The sequence below is a fragment of the Macaca fascicularis genome, chromosome 20 (assembly GCF_037993035.2).
Source record: "Macaca fascicularis isolate 582-1 chromosome 20, T2T-MFA8v1.1".
In the NCBI taxonomy this organism is placed as follows: domain Eukaryota; kingdom Metazoa; phylum Chordata; class Mammalia; order Primates; family Cercopithecidae; genus Macaca; species Macaca fascicularis.
Genome location: NC_088394.1, coordinates 28,496,582 through 28,514,913, shown reverse-complemented (window position 1 = coordinate 28,514,913; position 18,332 = coordinate 28,496,582). Strand labels below are relative to the sequence as shown.

At 54.9% G+C, this 18,332-nt stretch overlaps 1 protein-coding gene and 1 long non-coding RNA gene across 3 annotated transcripts; one reads left to right on the top strand and one right to left on the bottom strand.

The window, feature by feature from the left end:
• Positions 1-1,124: 1,124 nt before the first annotated feature.
• On the top strand, positions 1,125-16,559 carry TBC1D10B (TBC1 domain family member 10B). Of its 2 annotated transcripts, XM_015442485.4 has the most exons (9): positions 1,125-2,348; positions 6,899-6,998; positions 7,282-7,389; positions 7,488-7,594; positions 13,795-13,909; positions 14,033-14,098; positions 14,275-14,464; positions 14,797-14,951; positions 15,041-16,559. In XM_015442485.4, exons 1-9 carry the CDS (start codon positions 1,405-1,407, stop codon positions 15,716-15,718), a joined length of 2,463 nt encoding a protein of 820 aa, XP_015297971.1. In that variant the 5' UTR covers positions 1,125-1,404; the 3' UTR covers positions 15,719-16,559. The 2 variants fall into 2 exon arrangements, with proteins under 2 accessions (XP_015297971.1, XP_045237985.1); XM_045382050.3 differs by lacking the exons at positions 6,899-6,998; positions 7,282-7,389; positions 7,488-7,594.
• LOC102116496 (uncharacterized) lies at positions 16,552-18,270 on the bottom strand. Its single transcript, XR_286900.4, has 2 exons — positions 17,964-18,270; positions 16,552-17,342 (listed from the first exon to the last, which is right to left on the bottom strand). It is a non-coding gene; the product is annotated as an uncharacterized lncRNA (long non-coding RNA).
• Positions 18,271-18,332: the final 62 nt, after the last annotated feature.

The following is an 18,332-nucleotide window of genomic DNA, read 5'->3' as shown; positions in this document are numbered from 1 at the left end:
GGGAGGAGCTCAGATAGATGGGAACTGAGGAGAGGGACTTGGAGGTTGGGATTCCCGCAGGAAATGGGTGAAGCAGAGAGATGGGTTGCTTATAGGATCTAGGGGCTCTGGCTATTGCAACCTGGGCCTGGAGTGTTGGGGTTAGTTTGGGGCCGGGATCGGAGAATTACAGAGTAAAGGCTGAGGGTACTGGGTCAGGGCACTGGATCTGTGGTGGGGCTCAGGGTCCCACAGACCACCAGAGTTGGGGGCTCACGAGTTAAACGAATAGGGGCCCGGGAAGGACTCGAGAAGGGCAGCGCGGCACTCATTGGTTGAGGGCTGCACTAATGCCCCCGCCTCTTCTCCGTACTGTCCCCAGCTGTCACCCTCCTGTAGGGCTTGTCTCCGGTTGTCACCGACTATCCCTGGGCTGGCACCGCCTGCTGGCAGCGTCTTTGCCCTTTGGATGCTCCCATTGGCTGAGACAGCTATCTATTTTCCTGTCCTGTGGTCGAAGTGGGAGAACACGATCATTGGCTGACGAGGCGAATTAATCTCTAGTTTGCCCCGCCTCCTCCCAGCTGTCATTCCTAACTGACCATTTTGGGAGACTTAAAGAATTCCTCAGCTCTTCCTATTGACTGCGGATGCTGTCTGTCACCGCCTAAAGAGACATCACTGCCTGTCAATTTGGCCACCACCTACTCCCCTTTTCATTGGCTCCGTTTTTACCGTTCCTATTGGTCAAGAAGCTGCCAGGCCCCACCTCTTACTCGTACAGCCCCTGCCTTCTCCTCCGCCCTTCCGCGGTCATTCACTCTTCAGTCATATTTATTGGCCAGGAGGTTCAGGCTCCTGCGTTTCTATTGGTTATTTCTTTGGTCCCACCTCCCCCTGCCTTTCTTCGTCCTCTGACTGGTCTTACAGCCCTACGCCTTCTCCGTTTCCTCTTTCCAGATGAGCCACCCCTTTTTCGCCTCCGGCCCCGCCTACGGTTCCAACGATTGGCAGAAGCCCAGCTCTCTCTCTCCCACTATTCGTCCAAATCCTCTGACGAGGCGGGAGAAAAAAGGAGCGCGATGGGCCAGTCCGCGCGCAGGCGTGGAACACCGAGATGCTGGCCGCGGAGCCGGCTCTGCGGCGTGTGCGCAGGCGCGAGGTCGGCGGCTCGCCCCAAGCGGGAGGGAGGGGGCGGCGGCGAGAGCGCGCGAGGGGGTGAGACGGCACGAGCTAGACCCCGGCGCGCGGCGCCCCCGGACCCCTGCCCCGCCTCCGCGCGCCCAGCGGCCGCCCCGCCTCCGGCGCGCGCCGAGCCGCGCCCTTCGCCCTCTCCCCTTTCTCGGCTGGTCTCGCCGGGAGGCCCGAGGGGCGGCGCCTTCTGCGGCCTCCCCGGCGAGGGGATGTGAGGGGCGGCCCGCGGCCATGGAGACCGGCCCGGCGCCCCTGGTGGCCCCGCCGCGCCGTCATGGCGCCCCCGCGGCCCCGTCGCCGCCGCCCCGGGGTTCCCGGGCCGGGCCCGTCGTGGTGGTGGCTCCGGGACCTCCAGTGACTACGGCCACTTCGGCCCCCGTCACCCTGGTGGCCCCCGGGGAGGCGCGGCCCGCCTGGGTCCCGGGGTCGGCCCAGACCTCTGCCCCGGCCCCGGCCCCAGCCCCGGCCGTCACGGGCAGCACGGTGGTGGTGCTGACCCTGGAGGCCTCGCCCGAAGCCCCAAAGCCTCAGGTCCCCTCCGGCCCGGAACCCTCAGAGCCCGCGGCCGTGGCTGGAGCTGAGACGTCAAGGGCTCTGGCCGCAGGGGCAGACTCTCCGAGGACAGAGGAGGCTCGACCCTCACCCGCCCCAGGATCAGGGACCCCCACCGGGACCCCTACCAGGACCCCTTCCAGAACGGCTCCTGGGGCCCTGACCGCCAAACCCCCGCTTGCCCCCAAGCCGGGAACCACAGTGGCCTCAGGAGTGACTGCACGGAGTGCATCAGGACAAGTGACAGGTGGGCATGGAGCTGCCGCAGCAACATCATCATCAGCAGGACAGGCTCCTGAGGACCCCTTAGGCCCTGGCGCAGGCCCCTCGGGGACTTGTGAGGCTCCGGTAGCTGTCGTGACCGTGACCCCAGCTCCGGAGCCTGCTGAAAACTCTCAAGACCTGGGCTCCACGTCCAGCCTGGGACCTGGCATCTCTGGGCCTCGAGGGCAGGCCCCGGACACGCTGAGTTACTTGGACTCCGTGAGCCTCATGTCTGGGACCTTGGAGTCCTTGGCGGATGATGTGAGCTCCATGGGCTCAGACTCAGAGATAAACGGGCTGGCCCTGCGCAAGACGGACAAGTATGGCTTCCTTGGGGGCAGCCAGTACTCGGGCAGCCTGTGAGTACCAGTGGGCACCCAGCGGGACCGCCTCGGGGAAGCAGAGGTTGGGGGAGGGCGAAACGATACACTTTGCCCAGACTCTGGCAGCCCAGCCTCCTCTGAGGATCCAGGGGGTGATCAGCGCGAGCTGCCGTTCCTTGAGCATCCTGAGGTGCCTGTGACATTGGCATGTTAGTGAGTTTCAGACCAGGGGTCAGGAGGTCTAGGTTTAAGCCTTGCCTTTGATGGGTTGTGTGCCCTTGAGCCAGTGGCTTCCCCAGTTCCGTGCCTCAGTTTCTTCCTCTATAAAGTGGATTGAATGAAATGATACCTGAGGTCTTCCCAGCTCTTCGATGGGGAACTCCCGCTACAGGCCGGATATTCTGGAGGGTTGGTTGGGCGAGGGTTCTGGTAGAGACCCTTGGTCCCTTAGGGGTGGAGAGCCTGGGAGGGGTGCAGGCACCTCCTTTCCCCCATAGCCCTAGGTCCGAGGGATGGAGTAGAAAGGTGGGGAAGTCTGCCTGATGGAAGGGAGACGGTGCAGTCAGGACCTTGCTGTGAAACAGGGCAGTCTTGTATCTGCACTGAAGTAAAGGGGGTGGGAGAGGCCTCTTCCCCATTTCCTCATCTCCCCAGCCGGGCTTACTCTTTCCTAGTTCCCTCCCGGGCCTGAGTCACTCCCGAGGTAGGGGGTGATTGCCTCTGACTTCTTCCTTCCCCCTCTCTGGATCCTGCCCCGTTGTTCCTGTGCCCCTTTGACCTGCTGGGCCAGTCAGCCTACAGCATCGCCTGGGCCCTCAGGTGTCAGGCCCCAGGTGCTAAGGATAAATAGTCCTTTTAAGGAGTCAGTCATCTGGAGAGAAAGACAAGTACTTAAACAGTTGGTTTCAATAGAAGACCTCAGGTTTAGCCTAGAGATCCCCAGAGGGTTTCCTGAGTGCACACAGGCAGGGAGTCAGCTGAACCTGCTCTGAATCGTGAAAAGTAAGTAGGATTTAGTCTTGGCTATGTGTGCAGGGATAGGGGAAAGCCCTGTGGGAAGGTTTTCCAGGCAGGGTTCGTGAGCCAACCAAAATCAGAAAGCCTTTGATTGGGTACCAACATTCAGGGTCTTACATGGGAAAGCAACTGAAGTTTGACCCTGGTGCTTTCCAGGCACGAGGCCTCGGTTTATAGATGAAGAAACAGAATTAGTGCAGTTGAGTGAATTGTCCTCCTCAAATAATCTGGATCTGTGTGACCAGTGGCTCTCTCCTCAATAGCAGGCTGTCCTGAGGAACTCGGGCTGAATTCAGTTTGAGGGAGTCCCTCTTGTGTGCCAGGCACTGTGCCGGGTGCTGTTTCTCTGCTTTGTAGTGTTGTTTCTCTAAGATCAGCTTCTCTGCCAGAGAACTCTACCTCTGGGGCAAGACTGACTGTAATCGACATCACTTTCTCAGCGTTCAGTGGCTCGCTGCTGTCCACAGGATGAAGTCCAGGCTCTTTGGCCCGCGCACAGCCTCTCTGGTCACCTCTGCCACCACTCCTCACTGGGTGCTTTGCGCTGTGGTTCTGCTGAACTAGTTGTAGTCCTTTCCCCTTCATATTCAGGCTGTGCACCTGCCAGGAGTGTTCTTCTCCCCTTTCTTTGCCTGCTAAGTTCTACTCATTTCTTCATGGCTTACCTCAGATGTCCCCTCCTCCAGGAAGCCTTCCCTGATACCCACTGCCCCCACTCCAATTAGATGCCTCTTTGGTGCATCTTTGTCATTGCATTTCCCATACCATATTACAGTTTACGCTCCTCTTAGGCTGTAACCTCCTTGAGGGCCAGAAGGTGTCTTACTCTTACCAGCCCTTGGTAGAGTTTGGAACTGACTTATGATAGAAATTAATGAGAGATGGTTTCTCTATTTAAGGAGCTTCTAGAACAAAGGAAACTAACATTTAACGAGCCCCTTCTATTTAACAATTGTTTATATGCAGTTTCTCAATAGTGTTCTCATAACTTTGTGATGTAGGTGGTGGTGTCTTTTTTAATTTTTTAATTTTTTTCTTTTGAGACGGAGTTTCGGTCTTGTTGCCCAGGCTGGAGTGCAATGGCGCGGTCTCGGCTCACGGCAACCTCCACTTCCCAGGTTCAAGCGATTCTCCTGCCTCAGCCTCCCTAGTATCTGGGATTGAAGGCATGTGCCACCACACTCGACTAATTTTGTATTTTTAGTAGAGACAGGGTTTCACCATGTTGGCCAAGCTGGTCTTGAACTCCCAAACTCAGGTGATCCTCCCACCTCGGCCTCCCAAAGTGCTGGGATTACAGGCATGAGCCACCGCGCCTGGCCTGGTGGTGTCTTTTTATAATTGAGGAAGGGACTCAGGTCATCCCTTGCCAAGGCTCCCCAGGGTCTCAGAGACGGAACTGAAATTTGAACTTAGGTGGGTTTGATTCTTTTTTTTAATTTTTATTTATTTATTTATTTTTTTGAGACGGAGTCTCGCTCTGTCACCCAGGCTGGAGTGCAGTGGCCGGATCTCAGCTCACTGCAAGCTCCGCTTCCCGGGTTTACGCCATCCTCCTGCCTCAGCCTCCCGAGTAGCTGGGACTACAGGCGCCCACTACCTCGCCCGGCTAGTTTTTTGTATTTTTTAGTAGAGACGGGGTTTCACCGTATTAGCCAGGATAGTCTCGATCTCCTGACCTCGTGATCCGCCCATCTCGGCCTCCCAAAGTGCTGTGATTACAGGCTTGAGCCACCGCGCCTGGCCTGGTGGGTTTGATTCTTAAGACCCAAGCTTTCTTCTGTTCCACTCACCTCCTAGTACTGACTCCTACAAGTAACTGAAGAATGTTGGGGCACCATAAGTATGAAGCTCTGACAGAACAGTGGGTAAATAGGGCAGGGAGACCTTTATTTGCCTGGGATGATTTCAGGGAGGAGGAGTAGAGTAAATTGCAGGTGACCCAAGGGATCACAAAAGTTTGATAGGACAAAACTCAGATGGTAGTGTCTAAGGAGACAGAAGTACATTTGTTCTGTATTTTTTTTTTCATTATTATTTTTTGAGATGGAGTCTTGCTGTGTCGTCCAGGCTGGAGTGCAGTGGCGCAATCTCGGCTTGCATCCTCCGCCTCCTGGGTTCAAGCCATTCTCGTGCCTCAGCCTCGCGAATAGCTAGGATTTCAAGCACATGCCACCATGCCTGGCTAATTTTTGCATTTTTTAGTAGAGACAGGGTTTTACCATGTTGTCCAAGCTGGTCTCGAACTCCTGACCTCAAATCATCCGCCTGCCTCGGCCTCCCAAAGTGCTGGGATTACAGACGACAGCCACCATGCCCGGCCTATTTTATTATTTTATTTTTATTTTTTGTAGAGATAGAATCACATTATGTTGCCCAGGCTGGCTTTGAATTCCTGGCCTCAAGTGATCCTCCTGCCTCTGCTTCCCAAAATGCTGGGATTACAGGCATGAGCTACCATGCCTGGCCCTGTAGAGTATTTTATTTTATGGATAGTATTACTTTTTTTTTTTTTTTTTTTTTTTTTGAGACGGAGTCTCGCTCTGTCGCCTGGGCTGGAGTGCAGTGGCCTGATCTCAGCTCACTGCAAGCTCTGCCTCCTGAGTTTACGCCATTCTCCTGCCTCAGCCTCCCGAGTAGCTGGGACTACAGGCGCCCGTCACCTCGCCCGGCTAGTTTTTTTTTTTGTATTTTTTGGTAGAGACGGGGTTTCACCGTGTTAGCCAGGATGGTCTTGATCTCCTGACCTCGTGATCCACCCATCTCGGCCTCCCAAAGTGCTGGGATTACAGGCTTGAGCCACCGCGCCCTGCCGATAGTATTACTTAATGGGCACCTTGCTGTGTGTTATTTTGTATAAACTCAACAGACCCATTCAGGCAGGTATTGTTATTTTCTGCACCTTACAGATGAGGAAATTGAGGCTTAGCAAAATTAAGTGATTTGCTCAAGGTCACACGATGAATAAATGGTAAAGCTAGGACTTGGATCCAGATCTAATGCAAAATGTGGCTTTAAAATACTCCATACTCATCCCAACACTTTTGGAGGCCGAGACGGGCGGATCATGAGGTCAGGAGATCGAGACCATCCTGGCTAACACGGTGAAACCCCGTCTCTACTAAAAAATACAAAAAACTAGCTAGGCGAGGTGGCGGGTGCCTGTAGTCACAGCTTCTCGGGAGGCTGAAGCAGGAGAATGGCGTGAACCCGGGAGGCAGAGCTTGCAGTGAGCTGAGATCCAGCCACTGCACTCTAGCCTGGGCGACAGAGCGAGACTCCATCTAAAAAAACAAACAAACAAACAAAATACTCCATACTCTCTCCCCAGATTTGGATGTGTCAGAAGTGAGATTTAAATATGACCTCTGAATAGAGATCCATCAGGGAAGGAAGGCCTTTCAGTGTGCCTTGGGATGACCAAGTGGCCAGACATCCTGATGTTTGGTAGCTCACAGACTATCCAGTTTCTCGTTTGAACTTGGGGAGGTGGCTCGCCTCAGTTCCACCTGCAATGCAGGTTTTACCCTATTGCTACTGACCCCTTCTGTGCTCCCCGCACCCTGCAGAGAGAGCTCCATTCCCGTGGACGTGGCTCGGCAGCGGGAGCTCAAATGGCTGGACATGTTCAGTAACTGGGATAAGTGGCTGTCACGGCGATTCCAGAAGGTTTGAGGGCTGAATGGTGGGCAGGGCAATGCGCAAGTTGGGAGGGGCGGCGTGTGCTCCAGGGAAGCCCAGGAAGCTGATAATATCTGCCCTCTAGACCACACTAGGGATAGATGGGCCCTGGCAGGCGAATGGCTTTAAAAATTGAAGGCCAGGCTAGGTCCAGTGGAATCAAGCCTATGGGATGTGGGGGGAGTATCCAGGGAGCCTGTGGACTGCTAGGGAAAGCTTGGAGGCTGTGCCGGCCCTTGAAGCTGTCCCCCCTCCTGCCACTTTGCCTTAGGTGAAGCTGCGCTGCCGGAAGGGGATCCCCTCATCTCTCAGAGCCAAGGCCTGGCAGTACCTGTCTAATAGCAAGGAACTTCTGGAGCAGAACCCAGGAAAGTTTGAGGTGCGTGCAGCTCCAGGGTGTGGGGACATGTGGCCCTGTCTGTGCAAGGGGTATCAGTTCCCCCAGATCCTGAGGTAATCCCCGCTGTCCCACTGCAGGAGCTGGAACGGGCTCCTGGGGACCCCAAGTGGCTGGATGTGATTGAGAAGGACCTGCACCGCCAGTTCCCTTTCCACGAGATGTTTGCTGCTCGAGGGGGGCATGGGTAAGGTGGCCAGACCATGGGGATCAGTCAGCAAACATTGGCTGGAGGATCCACCTTTTATCTAGGTGGATACAAGACTGAATTGAAAGTGGTTTTTGCCCTCCAGGACTTGTAGAAGAGAGATCTGTAATGGACTAAGTGTCAAGCCATGTCAAAGGAACTGTCCCGGGAAGGAGACTTGACTCGGGTTGTGTGTGGGGGCACATCACGGGCTCCTTGAAGAGCTTGCATTTGGGCTGGGTTTTGGAGAGGTGGGAGCTATAGCAGTGGAGCAGGGTTTTCCTGCCTGGGGGTTATGGAAAAGATCACCAGGGACCCTTAAATGCTATGCCAAGGCATTTGGAATTTTGTTCTATAGACCAGGCTTCCTCCAGATGTCAATATATACTGTTCTCTAGTAGTATGCAAGGTGATCTTAGGGAGTTCTCGGATGGACGTTTTTTTTTTTTTTTGAGATGGAGTCTTCCTTTTGTTTTTTTTTGAGACGGAGTCTTGCGCTGTCGCCCAGGCTGGAGTGCAGTGGCGCGATCTCCGCTCACTGCGAGCTCCGCCTCCCGGGTTCACGCCATTCTCCTGCCTCAGCCTCCTGAGTAGCTGGGACTACAAGCGCCCGCCACCGTGCCTGGATAATTTTTTGTATTTTTAGTAGAGACGGGGTTTCACCGTGGTCTCGATCTCCTGACCTTGTGATCCGCCCGCCTCGGCCTCCCAAAGTGCTGGGATTATAGGCGTGAGCCACCGCGCCCGGCCTAGAGTCTTCCTTTGTTGCCCAGGCTGGAGTGCAGTGGTTCGATCTTGGCTCATTGCAACCTCTGCCTCCCAGGTTCAAGCAATTCTCATGCCTCAGCCTCCTGACTAGCTGGGATTATAGGTGCACACTATCATGCCCGGCTCATTTTTGTGTTTTTAGCAGAGACGGGGTTTCACCATGTTGGCCAGGCTGGTCTTAAACTCCCAATCTCAAGTGATATGCCCGCCTTGGCCTCTCAAAGTGCTGGGATTACAGGTGTGAGCCACTGCGCCTGGCCAGATGGAATTTTTTTTTTTTTTTTTTTGAGATGGAGCTTTGCTCTTGTCGCCGAGGCTGGAGTACAGCGGCACGATCTCGACTCACTGCAACCTCTGCCTCCTGGATTCAGGTGATTCTCCTGCCTCAGCCTCCGAAGTAGCTGGGATTACAGGTGCCCACCATCATGCCCGGCTAATTTTTGTATTTTTAGTAGAGACGGGGTTTCACCATATTGGCCAGGCTGGTCTCGAACCCCTGACCTTAGGTGATCTACCTGCCTCGGCCTCCCAAAGTGCTAGGATTATAGACATGAGCCACCACGGTCGGCCAGACAATTTTTTTTTTTGTTTTTGTTTTTTGTTTTTTTTTTGAGACGGAGTCTTGCTCTGTCACCCAGGCTGGAGTGCAGTGGCCGGATCTCAGCTCACTGCAAGCTCTGCCTCCCGGGTTCACGCCATTCTCCTGCTTCAGCCTCCCAAGTAGCTGGGACTACAGGCGCCCGCCACCACGTCTGGCTAATTTTTTTTGTATTTTAGTAGAGACGGGGTTTCACTGTGTTAGCCAGGATGGTCTCGATCTCCTGACCTCGTGATCTGCCCGTCTTGGCCTCCCAAAGTGCTGGGACAGACAATTTTTTTAATCAATAATTCATCCTTTAGCAAATATTTATTTAGCATCTGCTATCTGCCAGGCACTGTCTAGTCACAAATGATTGCAGTGAACAAAAAACGAAAAACTCCTCTCATGGTGTTTATATTTTAGTGGGGACAAACAATAAATCAGGGAAAGGAACGTATGTTGTATGTGAAATGATGGTAAGCATTAGGAGGTTATTTTTATTTTTACTTTTATTTGTTTTTTGATAGGATGGGTTTTCATCATGTTGCCCAGGCTGGTCTTGAACAACTGGGCTCAAGTGATCTGCCCACCTCATCTTCCTTAAGTGCTGGGATTACAGGCGTGAGCCACTGTGCCTGGGCCTAAAGAGCACTTTAAAGCAAGAGGGAAATAGAGAATGTGAGTGGGGATGGGGTTATAAATGACTTGATCCCACTTATGTTTTAAAAGGGTCATTCTGGCTACCATGCTGAGAACAGACTATAGGCAGACAAGGACAGAAACGAACCAGTTAGGAGACTTCCTGTAATCCAGAGAGGGGTGAGAGCTAGACCAGCATGGTAGCAGCAGGAGTATGGAGAGAAGTGGTTGGATTCTGGATATATTTTGAAGGTCGAGTCAAAGGGATTTGCCAATGGAGTGTGAGGGGAGAGAGGGGAGTAGGGTTTTTGGCCTGAGAAATGAGAAGAATGGAGTTGCTGTTTACTAATATAGATGGGGTAAAGGTAGCTGTGGGGGGCATATCAGGAGCTCACTTTTGGAACGTTTATTTTTTATTTTTATTTTTTGAGACGGAGTCTCGCTCCGTTGCCCAGGCTGGAATGCAGTGGCACCACTTTGGGTCACTGCAACCTCCGCCTTCCGGGTTCAAGCAATTCTCCTGCCTCAGCCTCCTGAGTAGCTGGAATTACAGGTGCCCGCCACCATGCCCAGCTAAGTTTAGTATTTTTAGTAGAGACAGGGTTTCACCATGTTGGCCAGGCTGGTCTCGAACTCCTGACCTCAAGTGATCTGCTTACCTCGGCCTCCCAAAGTGCTGGAATTACAGGTGTGAGTCTCCGTGCCCAGCAGGGAACATTAAATTTAAAATGCTTATTGGACCTCTAGATGGAGATGTAAGTTCAGTGTACAATATACACAAACCTGGATTTCAGGGCAGACGTTTAAACTGGAGATAAATTGGAAATTAAGAGTCGTCAACTTATAGAGGGACTAAATCTTACCCAGGAGACTGGATGAAGTCACCAAGGCAACAAGTGTAGACACAAAAGGAATCGATGCGCAACATCCAGCGATTGAGCCCTGCAGCTCCAATATTTTGAGAATGGAAAGATGAGAAAGAGCTGGTAAAGGAGACTGGAATGAGAAGCTAGAGGTAGGAGGAGGACCAGGAGCGTGTGATTGGGAGCAAAGTGAAGCGGGGTTTCAAGGGTCAGCTGTGTGAAATGCTGCTGAAGGGTCCAATAAAGTCCAGCCTGAAAATTGACCTCTGGATTGCACACTGGAGAAGTCAATAGTGACCATGTTAAAAACAGTCTTGTGGCTGGGCGCGGTGACCTGATCACCTGAGGTCGGGAGTTCAAGACCGGCCTGGCCAACATGGTGAAACCCCGTCTCTACTAAAAATATTTTAAAAAGGCCAGGCACGGTGGCTCATGCCTGTAATCCCAGCACTTTGGGAGGCCGAGGCGGGGGCGGATCATGAGGTCAGAAGTTTGAGACCATCCTGGCTAACACAGTGAAACCCCATCTCTACTAAAAAAAAAATACAAAAAATTAGCCAGGTGTGGTGGTGGGCGCCTGTAGTCCCAGCTACTCAGGAGGCTGAGGCAGGAGAAAGGTGTGAACCTGGGAGGCGGAGCTTGCAGTGAGCTGAGACGGCACCATTGTACTCCAGCCTGGGCGACAGAGGAGACTCCGTCTCAAAAAAAAAAAAAAAAAAATTAGCTGGGTGTGGTGGCAGGCGCCTGTAATCCCAGTTACTCAGGAGGCTGAGGCAGGTTGCAGTGAGCCGAGATCGTGCCATTGCACTCCAGCCTGGGCAACAAGAGCGAAACTCTGTCTCAAAGAAAAAAAAAATAGTTCTGTGGCTGGGCGTGGTGGCTCACACCTGTAATCCCAGCACTTTAGGAGGCTGAGGCAGGCAGATCACCTGAGGTCAGGAGTTTTTTGAGACCAGCATGGAGAAACCCCATCTCTACTAAAAATAGAAAATTAGCGCCGGGCGCGGTGGCTCAAGCCTGTAATCCCAGCACTTTGGGAGGCCGAGACGGACGGATCACGAGGTCGGGAGATCGAGACCATCCTGGTTAACACGGTGAAACCCCGTCTCTACTAAAAAATACAAAAAACTAGCCAGGCGAGGTGGCGGGCACCTGTAGTCCCAGCTACTCGGGAGGCTGAGGCAGGAGAATGGCGTGAACCCGGGAGGCAGAGCTTGCAGTGAGCTGAGATCCGGCCACTGCACTCCAGCCTGGGTGACAGAGCGAGACTCCGTCTCAAAAAAAAAAAAAAAAAAAAAAAAAGAAAATTAGCCGGGCGTGGTCGGGAGGCTGAGGCAGGAGAATTGCTTAAACCTGGGAGACAGAGGTTGCAGTGAGCCAAAATCACGCCATTGCACTCTAGCCTGGGCAAGGGGAGTGAAACTCTTGTCTCCAAACAGAAACAGTTTTGTGTGGAGCAGTGGGTGAAACCCTGACTGGAGAACGGGAGGAAAGAGATTGAGGACAGTGAATTTATAGGTAGGGAAAGAAACAGTGTGGTATTTGGAGAGAGGAGAGGGGTAAAGATACTTGTTTTTTTTGTTTTGCTTTGAGACAGTCTTGCTCTGTCACCCAGGCTGGAGTGCAGTGGTGTGATCTTGGCTTACTGCAACCTCCGCCTCCCAGATTCCCGGATTCAAGTGATTCTTCCACCTCAGCCTCCCAAGTACCTGGGATCACAGGTGCCCGCCACCACACCTGGCTAATTTTTGTATTTTTAGTAGAGATGGGGTTTCGCCATGTTGGCCAGGCTGGTCTCAAACTCCTGACCTCAGGTGATCCACCCACCTTGGCCTCCCAAAGTGCTGGGATTACAGGCCTGAGCTACTGTGCCTGGCGAAGAGACCTTTTTTTTTTTTTTTTGAAACTCAAAGAAATAACAGCACGTAGGTATGCTTGTGGGAATGGTGTAGTGGAGAGAGAAATTGATAGTGCAGGAGCAAGGGGAGGGCTGTTGGAGTGGTGGCCTGTACAGGCGAGAGGGGATGGGATCCTGGGCCCAAGTGGAAAGGAAGTGCTTGCCAGGATCACAGACTCTTCACCCATAGCAACAGGGAGAAGGCAGGGACACAGAAGCAGGCAGGTGGGTGATAGGCGTGGGCGCTTGTGGAAGTTACATATTTATTTTAATATGCATTAGGTAAAATAACCATTATCAAACCTGTCATTTCGTGGATGCTTTTGCAAAGTGGAGAAAAAATGTCAAGTAAATAATAGTAGGGTTGGCCGGGCGCGGTGGCTCAAGCCTGTAATCCCAGCACTTTGGGAGGCCGAGGCGGGCGGATCACAAGGTCAGGAGATCGAGACCACGGTGAAACCCCGTCTCTACTAAAAATACAAAAAATTAGCCGGGCGCGGTGGCGGGCGCCTGTAGTCCTAGCTACTCGGGAGGCTGAGGCAGGAGAATGGCGTGAACCCAGGAGGCGGAGCTTGCAGTGAGCCGAGATCGCGCCACTGCACTCCAGCCTGGGCAACAGCGTGAGACTCCGTCTCAAAAAAAAAAAAAAAAGTAGGGTGGTATGCAGATAAAATACAAATGAAGATCACACTTGAATGCCTGGAGTTTTGGGAAAAGCTATTCTGAGCACTGGTCAGGAGGAGGATGTGTGAGACTGGAGGCAGGGAGAGGATTTGGGAGGTCATTTTTTCTGGGCAAGAAATGGAAGTCTGAGCTGCGAATGGCTGTGGAGGTAGAGAGCAGGCAGGAGTGGAATTCAGGGTGCAATGCTGCTTAGGCTTGGAGGAAGAGGCTCTTTTCTGATGTGGGGCTGAGTGAATGGAAGTCCTGGACATGGCAGTGGGGCACCCTCAAGAGGAGCAGGTCTAGGGTGCAGATTTTATTCTTTTGTATGCAGAGACAAGAGAAAGGGCTGAGGCACAGCTGGCTTCCAAGCCTTCCCCAAGAGCCATGAAATCCAGTGAGACCCATAAGGCAGGCCCTGCTCTGGGGAGCTCCTGCTTTGCGGTAACAAAGACATTCAGTGCTAGAGGAGGGCTGATGCTGCGGCTGTGGAAAGCTTCCTGGAGAAAATGACCTGGAAGGTTTCTGGGATGTGGCAGAGGAAGGAGGGTGAGGGTGCAGCCTGTGCTGGGATGGCAGGGAGCATGTGGAGTGTGTAGCCAAAGGCGGAGCCTTGGGGCCTGGAGTGCTCTGCTGTGGGCTGAGCCTTTAGCTGAAGCTTGCTCAGCAGGACTGGACAGGTGGATGGAAGGTCCTGGTAGTAAAGCTCTGGGATGAATCTGGAACTGGGCTTGGGAACAGAGCTCTTGGCCCCTGTGACTGCCCTCATGGTCTTCCCCAACCCCCACAGGCAACAGGACCTGTACCGAATCCTGAAGGCCTACACCATCTACCGGCCTGACGAGGGTTACTGCCAGGCCCAGGCCCCCGTGGCCGCGGTCCTGCTCATGCACATGCCTGCGGAGGTCAGCTCCCTGGTTCTGGGCCGGGAGGGGCAGGGGGGATCTCAGCCTGCAGTGGTGATGGGGGAGCTCCCTGCTCCCTGCTTCTCAGGCCCCACCCCTCCTCCTTGTTCTTGCTCTTCTCAGCAAGCCTTTTGGTGCCTGGTGCAGATCTGCGACAAGTACCTGCCAGGTTACTACAGTGCAGGGCTGGTGAGTGTCTGAAGGCTGGGTGCATCCAGAGCTGTGGCATTTCCTCCAGGCTGCAGGGAGGTCCTTGCCTTGCCCCACCCTGGCCTTCTCAGCCTCTGCCCACAGGGCCTGCCAGTTCTCCCCTGATGGGGGCACAGCTGACTTAGCCCTCTTCTCATGACTTGTCCCACCTGTAGGAGGCCATTCAGCTGGACGGGGAGATCTTTTTTGCGCTCCTGCGCCGGGCCTCTCCACTGGCACATCGCCACCTGCGGCGGCAGCGCATCGACCCTGTGCTCTACATGACGGAGTGGTTCATGTGCATCTTCGCCCGTACCCTGCCCTGGGCATCGGTGCTGCGTGTCTGGGACATGTTTTTCTGTGAAGGTACTTCTGTGGCCCTCCAGGCCATGAGGGGCTATGGTGGCTACCAGGGGTTCTGTGGTCCCTGGACAAAAGGTACTTGTGGGTGGAAGTTTCACCATAAGCAGCTGGGGGCTGGAGAAACAGGCCTGATTTTGGTTCTGCCCCCAACCTAGATCCTGCTCTCCCTGCCAAGATCCTGAGACTGATAGCAGCTCATTTCCTTTCATGGGGCCTCAGTTTCCTCATCTGAGATTGGCAGTAGATGGGGATGAGGGCTGTGAGTCCGTCCTAATCAGGACAGGCTGAGATCCTGGGTCTGACCACCCTGTGCTCTCTACTCTTCACCCCTGCAGGCGTTAAGATCATCTTCCGGGTGGCCCTGGTCCTGCTGCGCCACACGCTGGGCTCGGTGGAGAAGCTGCGCTCCTGCCAAGGCATGTATGAGACCATGGAGCAGCTGCGTAACCTGCCCCAGCAGTGCATGCAGGAGGACTTCCTGGTGCACGAGGTAGGCCTGCACCCTCAGCACAGCCCCTGCCTGCATCAGCCCGCTCCCACCCTCAGCTCCATTCTGGTATGCACTTCCTCTCTGTCCAGGTGACCAATCTGCCAGTGACAGAAGCACTCATTGAGAGGGAGAATGCAGCCCAGCTCAAGAAGTGGCGGGAAACACGGGGGGAGCTGCAGTATCGGCCCTCACGGCGACTGCATGGCTCCCGGGCCATCCATGAGGAGCGCCGGCGGCAACAGCCACCCCTGGGCCCCTCCTCCAGCCTCCTCAGCCTCCCTGGTCTCAAGAGCCGAGGCTCCAGGGCTGCTGGAGGGGCCCCCTCCCCACCGCCTCCCGTCCGCAGGGCCAGTGCTGGGCCTGCCCCAGGGCCTGTGGTCACTGCTGAGGGACTGCATCCATCCCTTCCCTCACCCACTGGCAACAGCATCCCATTGGGTTCCAGCAAGGAGACCAGGAAGCAGGAGAAGGAGCGGCAGAAACAGGAGAAGGAGCGGGAGAAGGAGCGGCAGAAGCAGGAGAAGGAGCGGGAGAAGGAGAGGGAGAAGGAGCGGCAGAAGCAGGAGAAGGAGCGGGAGAAGCAGGAGAAGGAGCGGGAGAAGCAGGAGAAGGAGCGGGAGAAGCAGGAGAAGGAGCGGCAGAAGCAGGAGAAGAAGGCTCAAGGCCGGAAGCTTTCGCTGCGTCGAAAGGCAGATGGGCCCCCAGGCCCCCACGATGGTGGGGACAAGCCCTCAGCAGCCGAGGCCCGGCAGGACGCTTACTTCTGACCTCTGCCCTGGGGCTGGACTGCATGGCCCCCTTCTTTCCCTCAGCCAAGAGCAGGCCTGGCCCGAGGTGCCACCCCCTAGCCCCTCGGCAGGCTGTCCCTCACTGGGGAAAGTGGCTTGGTTCCCCATCTCCTCGCCAGCCGCTGATCCCTACACGGGCAGGACAGATGGGCAGCTGCAAACGAGTCTGGAGCCTCTCATCTCCCATGAGGCTCAGCTGGGGTCTTTGTCGCTCCTGCCCCAGTTCCCTCTGGGTCCCCTACTAGGTGCTGTCCTGATTGGCCCGTTGTCATCCCAGGGGTGACTCCTGGTGATGGGAGTCAGCAGTTTCAAATTCTTACACTCCATGGCTCCCCTTACCATGAGGTGGAGCTGGCTTCCTTTTCCCTGTCTTCAGCCCTCCCTGTCTCCAATTCCTGGCCTGGGCTCTCCTTCTGGACCTTTCTGTGTTGTAATTATGTACAGAGGATGGGGTTGGCCTGGGGTGGGGATGCTCGCTTTTGTCTTCTGTCCTTTGGTTCTCCTTCCATAATGCTCCTGTACCCAGTTTATTTAAGGGGACATGCACTGGAATAGGAAATGTCCCCCATATCCCTTCCCGCACCCTGCTGTGCACCCTCCAAACCCACCTTGCTCTGTGTTCTCAGGCCCCCCTGCTTTGTCTCACCAGGACCCCTACCTTTCACCTTGTTCCCTTCCACCCCTCCAGTTAGTCCCTATCTGGGTAAGGGTCTTCCCTTGAGCTCCAGGGGGTGGAACCCAATGTTTACATTCTCTTCTGTCTCTGCCCCCACCCCATGCAGCGCTTTGAGGAATCAGAAAAGAACCTGCTGTTGTACCCGAGTCTGTCTCCTGCCTTGTTACTTGATGGGGGTTGGGGTGGGGTAAGGATGAGGGAGGGAGGGAGAGACAGAGCCAGGACCTGGGTCTCTGTTAAAACAGTCTGCTGTCTTGGCAAGTAGGTATCTCTTGGCTTTGGGTCCATCTCTCAAGTCACTCATCAGACACTGGTTGAGCTCCTACTCCAGCTTTGCCTGGGATGTGCTGTCTCCATTGTCACTGGCTGCCTGGAGCTCTCTAGGTACCACCTGCAGCACCCAGATCTGCTTCCCAAAGTGCTCATGCAACTCCTGGAAGCTGGAACGGGTACTCATGGTGGCTAGAAAGCCAGTGTCCTCTGGGCATGAGATGGGTTCTTGGCCAGCTGCCTGGCACAGCTCCCGGTATTAGGTCTTGAGTGGGGGCAGCAGCCCAGCCAGCCACCTCCAGCTCACACCAGCCAGTGCCCACAGCCAAGTCTCCAGGTTTTCCTGGGTTTCTGCAGCCAGCTTGTAGGCCCGCCCACCCCAGGAGTCAGGATGGTAAAGGCATAGGGTTCTTAAGGTGTAGCTCCACCTGGCAGTTCTCCAACGGGATGAGGCCCAGGGGTGCATGATCGGTCTGGTGTTCTAGGTAGAAGAGGTTTCCTTGGAGGATGAACCATCGGTGCTGGTAGCTGAGGTTTCGGGTCCCCTTCTTTAGCAACATGCCTTCCTGGTCTGGGGCCTGTGTTCTGTAACCATGGAAGAAACTGAGCATGGACTTTCTGTGCAGTTCCATCGTGATCCAATATGGGAGGAAATCCCTAGGGAGAGAGAAGTGGCCCATCTAGTTGCCTTGGGGAAGAGTAGGGGAACTCTCACACTGTCCTCGTCTGGCTCCAGCAGGTGCCGCCTGGGCAGTCTTTGCTTAGGGGGATGCAGGCTCCGAGTGTCCTCAAGAGCTAGAGGTTCCAGTACAGGGGCTGACCCCCCGCCACCTCCCCCAGTCCCGCTTCTGCTTGGGCCACATTCTGTTACCTGGGCACGAGTTGCTAGGCCCTGTTTGCTCAGAGGAGCTTCATGCTACAGAGAGGCACTGTTGCCCTTTTCCAGGCCGTGGTGCTAGGCCCTGTTTGCTCAGAGGGGCTTCATGCTACAGAGAGGCACTGTTGCCCTTTTCCAGGCCTATCTGAGAGCAGGGCACAGGGACTTCTGGCCTGGGTACTGGTGCCAATGCCACCTCTCCAGTGATGGCTCTCCCACCTCAGAAGCCAGGAACTCGCCCAGGGTATGGGCGTGGGACAAATGACTTCCCCTGGGTCCTAAAGGGAGCTGTGTCCAGAAAGTGCCCCGAGAGCCGTCCAGGGGCCCCGGGCTGGCCATCGGGAGAGCCAGGCTTCCCCTCGGGGAGGGCAAGGCTCCACCTCTCAGATAGGAGAGCTTACCACCGGACCACAGGAGTGGGAAGGCAGGATTTCTAACGAGACGGTAGGGGCGCTGAGCCCTCAGCCCTGGTGGAAGGGTGACTCGAACCCAGCACAGGAAAACGGGGCAGCGACCCACTGGCCCTGCTCGGACTTTGCCCCTCCATCCTGACCCTGGGCGACCCTTTAAGTAGATGCTCTCGTTTTTCTCCAGAGCCTCTACTGCTTGAATGAGGGAATCGAAGGTACTTCCGGCCATTTCTCACGCCCGGTCAGAGTGTAGGCATTCACAGGTCCCCTCTTCTCGCCATTGTCCTCCCACGCGACTGACGTCACTTCTTGCGGGAGAGAGGGTGGAGGCGTCTTCCCTCGCTCACCGCGTACTTCCGC